This window comes from Eleutherodactylus coqui, chromosome 1 (genome assembly GCF_035609145.1).
Source record: "Eleutherodactylus coqui strain aEleCoq1 chromosome 1, aEleCoq1.hap1, whole genome shotgun sequence".
Classification (NCBI taxonomy): Eukaryota; Metazoa; Chordata; class Amphibia; order Anura; family Eleutherodactylidae; genus Eleutherodactylus; species Eleutherodactylus coqui.
Window position 1 is genome coordinate 329406639 of NC_089837.1, and position 10438 is coordinate 329417076.

Consider the following 10438-nt stretch of genomic DNA (forward strand, 5'->3'; position numbering starts at 1 on the left):
GTGTGAGCCTGCCCTGAGGGTATGTCCAGGCAAAGCTGGTCTGCTGTGGCTTTTCTGTGAACTGTTTGCATGGAAAATCTACAGTATTTACAGTAGCCATGAAGTGGATGACATGCAAACAAACCTCATCCACATGCTGCAGAAAAAATCTAGACGAAGTCTATGTGGTGCAGATTCTTGTCTGAACATACCCCAAAGAAAAAAGGCAGAACAAAAGGCAGGTCTATGAAAATAGTAAAAATGGTCAGTGCAAAAATAAAATTATCAATCCTCTCCAACAAAGGAGAAAGTGAAATCCACAATCAATAGTAAAATCATTCAGCTGATGTTCATAGTGTTTATCACTGCTGAAAATAGCAAAGTGAAGGCCTCAGTAGTGGTAACAGTATAAAAGGAGGACTAAGATTTGTACATAATGTCACTTCTATTAGGCTTAAAGGGATTGTCCGGCCACACAGGGTAAAAATTTTTATAATGCTGCTGCTTTCCTTTCAGTAAGGATAGTAACACAGCATACAGGGGCTCAAACCGGCCGGCAGATCAGCTGCAATGTCAGTTTCTTACCTTAGATTCTGATCTTCACTGCAGCTTTCAAAGATGGCGCCTCTGTGCTGCCTTCCCACAATGCTCTGCGCTCTCCCTCTTCTGTGTGCGCGCTCTCGATGGTAGTAAGAGACATGAAAAGGCAGGATTTCCCTCAGCTCATGTCCTAGCCCCGCCCACGACACGCCCACCTCTATTGAACTGCTCTACAGTCTCTCCCCGCCCAGGCCCCACCCCCTGCTGCATACTATAATCAGAGGGGTTGTGGCCAGGGGAGACTGTTATACTCTCATGGTTCACGATAAAATCCTACCATGAGTGTAAACAGCAGCACAGTGTATAGTGAATGGAGAGGGGCAGGGGAGAGCCGAGAGAGAACTCTCCTGCAGCCCCCCACTGCAAAGCTACCTACTGCCCCCCTCCACCCTGCTAAAGTAAAGTAAAACAAAACATTTCCCCACACACACACACACACATGCCCTCATAGTGCCCCTCCCACAGCGACCCCTCTCACAATGACCCCCCCCCCTACCATGAGTGTAAACAGCAGCACAGTGTATAGTGAATGGAGAGGGGCAGGGGAGAGCCGAGAGAGAACTCTCCTGCAGCCCCCCACTGCAAAGCTACCTACTGCCCCCCCCCCCCACCCTGCTAAAGTAAAGTAAAACAAAACATTTCCCCACACACACATGCCCTCATAGTGCCCCTCCCACAATGACCCCCCCCCCCAACTTCTGTCAGCCGGGTCCACACACACACACACCACTGCACCCCCCCCCCCCTTGCACACATCCATCCCTCTCCACCCCCTTCCCCCGGGACTTCTGACAGCCGAGCGCGCGCGCACGCACGCACGCACACACACCACTGCACCCCCCCCCCCCTGCACACATCCATCCATCCATCTCTCCCTCTCCACCCCCCCCCCCTTCGCGAGAACCCACCCCTCCACTCATTCTTACCTTGGAGATGAAGAGCCAGCAGCCACGCCTCCCCTGCAGGCAGAGCTGAGCTTCCCAGCGGCTGAAGTTCTTCTGCACATGTGCAGAGCTGTGCTGGAGAAGCTTGTCCCCGTCGTCCCGACAAGAAGAGGACAAGAGACTTGTCGGAACCCATGGCAACCGAGGAGCAACACGGGGGGGGGGGGCATCCCAAAAGGTAAGTGAATAACTTCTGTTTGCCTAATTTACAATGCACAATGCATATTACAAAGTGCATTGTATTGGGCAAACAGAAGTAATGAGACCTAATGTTTATGGCCAGACAACCCCTTTAAACCCAAGTAGGAAGGGTAAGGCCTCATGTCCACGGGCAAGTTGGAGCCCGCAGTCGAATCCCACCCTGCCCGCAACTAGAGAACATTACTTACCCGTCCAGATCTTCTCCGTGGCTGTGCGGGTCTTCCATGTTCTCCACTGTGGATATGGGCGGGCGTCCCAGACGGCGCTCTGCCACACATGCGCAGTGGAGTCTTATTTTTAATCTCCTGCTTTTCGATCTTCAGTGTCAGCTGTGGGCGTGCCGTGAATCAGACAGCTTCCATTGACTTCAATAGAAGCCATCCGTACGGGACCCGCAGCAAAATTGAGCGTGCTGCAATTTGTTTTCCGGATCAAAATGTCCGCAAATCAAATCTGCATGCTTAAATTCAGCTGCGAACGCCCATTATTGTTTTGGACAGCTTGAACTGCGGATCATCCGTGCGGGTGCCTTGCAATTCATTTCCGCCCGTGGACACTGGGCCTTAGGCACATAAGAATTACCACCCTGATAAAATATGTAAACGAACACAGCTGTGGACTGGCCATCTTCCATGATAATGTGTAGTCCATCCATTCACTGTGTTTGGACCTGCTGCAGTTCTGGCTCATTAGTAGAGTTACCAAGCTCTTTTTGGGAATGGAAGTCCATACGTGCTACAGAATCATTAGCGTCATTACTGTGTGCGTGCGCCCCTGGGCAGCCCTCGCCGTATGGTGACCCGGAAGCTGCTGCTGTCGGATACAGTGAGGCACCGGCGGGAGGCCATGCTCCGCTTGGCTTCATGTGACGATATGGAGAATAGACATCAGGGAGGCCTTGAGGTGGAGTATAATATTGCTGTGTTGGGTACGATCCAGGAGGTGGGTTGATCCTTCAAGAGAGAAATAACACTCATTAGGAGTCAAAAATGGAATTAGTGGTTACTACAAAACGGGGGGGGGCAGTGAAGAAAATCATTACAATGGTGGGACTCCTAGCATAAATAGGTCATGTAAGGAGAGCGGCTGTATTTATGTGTGGAGCGCTCTGCTGGTGGTTAGGACCAAGACCACATGTCATCAACACTGCTGGGGTCCCAGTAGCTTTTCAAGAACTTTCCTTTGAACAGCAATTTTACAGTTTGATGTATAATTGGAATAGTTATTATCTACCAGAAAACTGTGGTTAGCAGCCAAATCAGCATCCTTAATGAGGGATTAGTTTATGTGAACGCAAGACAATATATAGATAGCTACCTTTCAGGGGAAAAGACCATCATTAGTGATGATGCAAAACGTCACTACTTTATCTAATGGCACCCGTGATAATGAACCCGTTTCTAGTCCTGAGATTGTGTATTTTTGACGACATGGTGCACAGAGGCAGCAAAACTCCACGTTGCCACTAAACGTCCCCTTCATAGAGAAGAGCTGGCCATTATGTCTGATGTATATAAATTAGTAAAACAGCAGTTAAAAACTACAAGTCTTATGAATACACGGTCACCTACTTTCTGGTTTGAGATGCACTCCTTTCCGCTGAAGTTGCAGGGATGTACTTCCAAAATGGAATGCTTTTCAGTAACCTGAATGGCATCAGCTGATCCATTCGTGATAATAATGATTCTGAAGGGTCCAAGAAGAAGCAGCCACCCATGCCATCTGTGCGCACGTTAACGAATGCATAACACAAAGAGCACAGAGCCGGTGAGAATCATACAAAACACTACATCGAAATCAACGTTTAATGCACCAGTTTCATGTAGACTGAATATATTTTTTTTTGGAAGAAGCTTCTTTTCAGTACCTAGTGTTAGGCTTTTATCGCCTGTGTGAACGCCTCCCTAAGGGAGCCTTTACACTTGCGATCGAGATTCGCTGCATTTTTTTAAAATTTTTTTTAACACAACTGTCAATAGGACTCTCTAATGTTAAAAATGAATCGCACAAAAATCGCAAAGCACAAACTTGCAATTTTTGTGCGATGCGTTTTTAACATTAGAAAGTCCTATTGACATTTGCGTTAAAAATACGCAGATATATCAGTAAGGCTGGGTTCACTCGGGGCGGATTTGCCAAGGAAATTCTGCAGGCAATCCTAAGCACGAGCCTAAGCAGCAAAGTGGACAGTCCGCTGCAGCCAAGTCGTGCGGAATTCAAATCCACGGCATGTCAATTGTATCGCCGTTTGCGCTGCAGGCTCTCTCCTCTCTATGGTGAGAGATGGCCGCAGCGTAATACAGGTGGACAAGCGGCTTTAAAACCCACGCCGAATGGGTTTTGAAGCTGCCTTTCTGCTGTGGAAATCTCGCAGAATTTCTCTGTGGTCCCACTGCAGACATTCCACGAGATTTCCGCCCCGTGTGACTGCAGCCTAAGGCCTCATGTCCACGGGGAAAATCAGGCCCGCTACGGATTCTCCATGGAGAATCCGTAGCGGGTCCCTCCTGCCCCGCGGACACGAGGCATAAAAATAAGAATTAACTCACCTCTCGCCCGCTCCGGATCTTCCCTTCGCCGCAGCTTCATCTTCTCTCCGTCGCAGCCGGACCTTCTTTCTTCGGCCCGGCGGATGCGCAGAGCACATCGGCTGCGTGCCCCGCGCATGCGCCGGCCCGAAGAAAAAAGATCCGGCCGCGACGGAGAGAAGATGAAGCCGCGGCGAAGGGAAGATTTGGAGCAGGTGAGTAAATTCCGAATTTTGGTCTCCCGCGGATCCGGACGGCTTCCATAGGCTTCAATAGAAGCCCGCGGGAGCCGTCCCCGCAGGAGACCCGCACGAAAATGGAGCATGGTCCAGATTTTTTCATGCTCCATTTTTAAAAAAATCACTTTTATTGACCATCGGCGGGTATTTATCTACCCGCGGGTGGTCAATGCATGCCTATGGGGTGCGGATCCACGGGCAGGAGAAGAGTTAAAATCCGCTGCGGATTTTAATTCTTCTTTTGCCCGTGGACATGAGGCCTAAGTGTTCGGCTGCTTTCTGTGGTTTTTTTGCTAAGTGTTAGACTGAACTCAGATGTGGCAGAATATTTGCACAAAACTTTGATGCAAATCTACAGCAGAATCCATTACCAGCTACACATAATTGGGACGATTTCATTTTGAACACAAATGGTTAGCTTTGGTCAGAGTTGTACTGTAGAGGTTACAGACATCTTGATGCACTTGCTTTTTTTTAATCAACATATTTTTACAGGAAAAAAAAATTCAATTGGATTTGATAAAAATGTTAAACATTTTTCATCCTACGATTGTAGTGTATAGCTGTACATTACAAGCTGGAGGACCGAATCTCCTGCAAAAACAGGCAGCAACTGATCGATGGATTCTGCATTGGGAAGGAGGTCTTCCCGGTCCCCTTAAAGCAGTGGGGAGAGGGGCTTACATATTACAAATATACAGCAAGGAAGGATGGTGTTTGAAGATCGTAAGGCAGCTTTTATTACGCTATAACTGATTTTTTTTAATGTTTATTCTGGCTCTGAAGTCCTAGGGGGCAGCACTGCTGTGTGCTTGTAATTACAGGCTCTAGCTATCTTTTACTATCTCCCTCTGAGCGCAATACTTTTTTTAATTTTTTTTTAACAGCTCTCTGCCACCTCTGTCGCCCAGGGATTGAGTGGGTAAAGGGAGACCAGCAGGATTTACAGGCAGCTGCGGTTGTAGAGACAGTTGTCAAAAGAAAAGAAAAATCAATACTGTGCTCAGAGGAAGACAGACCAGGCAGTCAGTGCTTGTAATTACAAGAAAATAGGAAGATGGAGCAATACCTCTGCCGCACCACCTATTGGAAAGCAGCATTCCTGCAAGTCAGTCTCAGACTTTTTAGACAAGCCTTAGAACAATGACCAGGAATTGAAAGCCAAAGCCAGCACGACCATACACAGACAGCTGTTTCGGGGGGTTTTGCTCATCAGTGTGCAGTAGGTTTCTGGCTTGGCTAGTGGGAGGCCTATAAATATTGACTTGCAGGAATGCTGCCTTCCAATAGGTGGCGTGGCAGAGGTATTGTTCTGTCTTCTTATTTTATATTTCCCAGAGGAGCATGGATGGCCTTACAAGTCTCCTTACACACCTCTTCTTGAGGAGGAACCATATCCTTCCTGACCCCTGTAATTACAAGCGACTGACTGCTGAGACTAAGGCTGACTAAACAATAAAAATACAATAATTGAGGTAGTGGCAGCATCAGAGGTGTAATAAAATCAACTTCTCTTTATTGCTCCATGTTAAAAAGGCAACGTTTCGACACAGATGTCTTTATCAAGCCATCTGGGGATTGGCAGGTCCATAATCCTCTTTGTGGCTCTGCATGGTAAGGTACCTGACCCATGTTTGGGATCTACTAAGGAGTGCTGCCGGACACTTGGAATTTTGATTGCTAAACAATAAAAATAATCAGTTAGTTATAGTGTAATAAAAGCTGCCTTATGATCGTCAACCTTCCCCTTCCTGGCTGTATACTTTTATGTGTAAAATTTCCGCTCTCAATGCAAAATCTGTCAGTCAGGCTACATTCACACGGGTGAACGCGATGTCCCACTTGCCAACATGCCTTTTTTGACGCTGATGTGAAGCATTTTTCATTCAAAAACACCCTGCATTGTTTCTATAAAATTGCAATGCTCAGGCGCATGTTTCACGAGTGTTAGAGGATCGCAGGTGTTTCCAACTGGTTTCAATAGGAAACATCACATTGCACGGCATGCGAGTGCCATGCGAAGTCTTTTAAGGTCCCATTGATAACAATGGGCAAGGTGTTCTGAGGGAACGCCAAAAGATGGAACATGCTGCAATTTTTATCCTCACAGCATCAATGTGAGGGGGCAAAAAAAAAAAAACCCTCAAAAGAATGGAGTTCATATTTGTGCGTCTCGCAACGCACACAATTCGCATGAGATTCTTGTCCGTGTGACTGTAGCCTCAGAGTAACTACACACGGGTGAGTACAATATTGGGCCGAGAAACTCGACCAGATAACGATTATAGACCTGCATTTTACCCACGGATGTGATCTGATTTCCAGGCAAAATTCCCTCCTTTCTGTGAGATTGCGATCCTCATGTGCGACATATCATGCAAACTGCTTTCGGAGCTCTCACTGAAGTGAATGCGAATTACACAAACCACATAACGCGCTGCGCCATTTCTGTAGCTCCCATTCACTTCAATAAGAGCTACAAAAACAGCACTGCGTTAAGTGCTTGGCTCTTTCCGTAGACTTGGCCGCATGGTCAGCAGCTATGGCAGAAGGTTCCACATCTTGGCTATGAAAAGCTGGGATAGGAATACCTCTTTAAGGGGGCATTCACACGGGGCATATTTCTGCTTACAAATCCAAGGCAAATTCCACATGTATAACATGCAGATTTGCTGTTGATTCACCAGACTTCACTCCCACTTGAAGGGGGTAACATCCACAGCTTAAATTGACATGATGGAGATTTAAAATCTACACCGCAGGTCAGTTTACACTGTATGTGGATGAGTTTTAAAAGTCTCATACTGTAATACGCTGCATATCTTCCACAGCAGCAAATACAGAGCTTATATGCCCCTAAATCATCAGATACATTTGGTTGATATCGGCTCTATGGGGTTTCTGAAGACCAACTAATGCCAGATAGTTTGTGGAGTGCTACGGCACACACCTGAGGACACTTCCGCACATCTAATTCTGGTAAAAGGATACAAATCACTCCCACCAGTATACCACACACATTACTGAGGACCGTGGCATGCGGTATAAAGAGAGCTGGGATGAGAAATAACAGTGGCATCACCTTTGTGGGCACCAAGAACCCAAAGAATATAAGTCGTCTCAGGTTGGTGCGTATTATGAAGACGCCCATCATTGAGAAAGCAACTGATGTAAATCCCTGGACTTTTCCATCTGCTTGGAGGCCGATTCCTGTGGCGATGACCGCCAAGTAGAGAAGTCCACTCCATATAGCAAACAGAGGCGTGAGGAAGCAGAACCTCACCGTGCCAACGCTTTCCTCAAAACCGCCACCAAAATACCACATAATAAGGCAACTGCAGACCAACGTTGGAAGATCCTCGTGGTAATAAATATACGTGATCAATCTGTGGACTGAAAGACAAGATCTGGTGAAGAAAACATGACAACTCCATCACCAACATGACCCATACTCATCTCCGAGGTCCCAAGGACATTAGAGGGGCTGTCTACACCAGAGGACCTCATTCCCAAAGCCAGTAAGCAGCGTATATAGGTTAATGGAAGCATCTTATGACGAGGATCAACCTCTTTTAGGCAGCTTTGACACAGGTAACAAAATCATGCAATTTTCTTGTGATGCGACAGCGCTATAAATCTCATGTATGTGAAGCCCAAGCCCGGCGCCTGTCTCCTCACAGGTCCCCAGCACTTGCTTGAAGTTTTCTGTCAACGCTTCCTGTTGTGGAGGTTCAAAATCCCCACCTCCAGGGAGCAATGGCTGTGACTCAGACCTTGACTCAGAGCCAGCACTCAATGAACCAATCACTGCCATGCATTGAATGGCTGTGATTGGTTCATCAAGCGCTGGCTCTGATTGATTCTCGAGCGCCGCAGCTCAGCCAATCAGAAGCAGCACTCCCTGGAGGTGGGGTTTTTCAAACTTCTAACCAGGAAACTCTGCCGGAGGACTTCAAACAAGTGCCGAAGATACAGGAGACGTATGGCGGAGCTGGACAGCGCCTCTTAGGTGTTTTTTTTTTTCATACAGCTAAGGCTTATTTTCGCAGTAGGGCTTAGATTTCAAGCCACAGCTCGAAAATCCTGACAAGAGTGCTACAAAGTCACGTGACTTTCTAACAATACAATACCGATGCGATATTGTTGCGATTTTCTCACGGCGACATCGCTGTCTCCAGTGTGAAAGAGGCCTTATTCAGAGCCGCTACTTCAGAGTACAACAGGTGATCATGTACTGCATAGATGTCCATTAATTATAAGCCTAAGCCATTATTGCACTGCTTTTCACCAAATATTGGGAACAGAAAAATGGATAGAAACAAAAACCAAGAAGAAAAAAAAACAAACAAAAAAAATTAATAATGATTATTGATTATTGCTGTCTTATCCAGTAGAAAAGTAAATGCAGTCGCTGTGCCCCCTGTTCTGTCTATCGGAACAGCACTTTCATATACCAGGCACTCAATGGCCACATTCTTGGGCGAATACAGAGCCTCCCTGATGGTAATGAGCACATACATGGTACAATGGTCAGTCCAACAACATCAGGTCATGTGACTGCATTTTATAGGAGTGGGATTGAACTGGTTAAGGACCAAGAGCTGAAAATATGTAGAGTTTAGCCTTGGCCTTTAACCCCAGTCAATAGTGTAAATACAGCGTGGGTTTAAGGCTTTCTACACACAAGCAAGTGCGATATCGGGTGGCGAAACTTGGCATGGTATTGCGCTCATGAATGTACTATGAAGACAGAAGAAGCAGCAGTGCTGCCCCCTACTGGACCACGCAATCACGTGATTATAGAGTGACCCCCTGGTCAGCTCTGCCAGCGACTGTAAATGGGGCCCCTATGGATGTCACATACAGTGGAAGTGTGAAATAAGAAAAAAAAACATAGCAAATGACCCCCAGAGGTCTTATATGATGTCAGGGGGGGGGGGGGGGGGGGGGCATAGATGTAAAAAAAATTAGTTGAAGTTAAAAAAATTATTAAAAGAAATTACAGAACAAAATACAAATGTAAAAAAGAAAAAAAAAAGTAAAGTAACCACAACCTGCGCAGCATTCTAAACAACAGCATTAACTTAGCAGTGCCCTAAAGAGATGCAGAACAAGGCTAGAACTGTCAGGGACCACTTCCCATTTCCCAGTCGTGTTATCCGCCACCCCAGAACCCACCCCTCATACACTGACATGATCCCTCTGGTAGTTATGCCTGGCAGAGGCGGCCATACATGTGAAGCTCCCCAGCACTTCAGGCTGCAGGTCCAGGTTACTTCCAGCAGGCGCCTCCCTCGTCATTCCCGGGACAGACATCGCCAGTGACAACAGTACAGTGAGTGCAGAGCCGGGGGTGAGGCGCACGTCCGGCAGCCAGGACCGCACGACTCTGCCCCACGAGCCGCACACACTCCCCTCTTCCTCCATTGTTTGGAGGGGCAGGTAGTACACGAGCAACTAGTGCAACTTCTGCATGAAGAACTTCTGACGTCAGAACGTCACGTGGTATCTAGGGCGCTGCTAAACTTCCGCGCGCAGTGTCTGTAGAAGCCAGGAGGGCTGACGTCAGGGAGGGCGCGCCGCGCTTTACGGTGGCTTTAGCTTCGTGTCGTGAGGTCCGCTCAGTGTGAAAGGGGCGATCCACAGCAGTCAGTAGTCATGGCTGCAGTCTGTGTGAGGGTACATGCTAGATTGGAGGTCTGTGGTCACACTGGACTCTCTTTATGGGGAAATGCGCTGTGAAATATTGGGGTATGTTCAAATGGCAGAATTCATAGTAAAAAGAAAAATCCATGTGAATGGCGCCTCTAAGATCCATGTCTTTCTGGTGCGTTTATTTTTGTGCGGATCCACACATGGAATTGGCGCTGTCATGGGGCAAAATCCGCATGCTGAATTCTGACACAACAATTGTACAAATGTAAAGTCAGTTTTGCGAGCGCAGATT

The 10438-nt window shown here is 47.2% G+C and overlaps 1 protein-coding gene across 1 annotated transcript; it reads right to left on the reverse strand.

Annotated features, from left to right (window-relative positions):
* Window positions 1-1502: 1502 nt before the first annotated feature.
* RHBDD2 (rhomboid domain containing 2) lies at window positions 1503-10022 on the reverse strand. The gene is made up of 4 exons (XM_066575128.1): window positions 9726-10022; window positions 7483-7884; window positions 3296-3446; window positions 1503-2677 (listed from the first exon to the last, which is right to left on the reverse strand). Exons 1-4 carry the CDS (start codon window positions 9916-9918, stop codon window positions 2380-2382), a joined length of 1044 nt encoding a protein of 347 aa, XP_066431225.1. The 5' UTR covers window positions 9919-10022; the 3' UTR covers window positions 1503-2379.
* Between the last annotated feature and the right edge of the window lie 416 nt (window positions 10023-10438).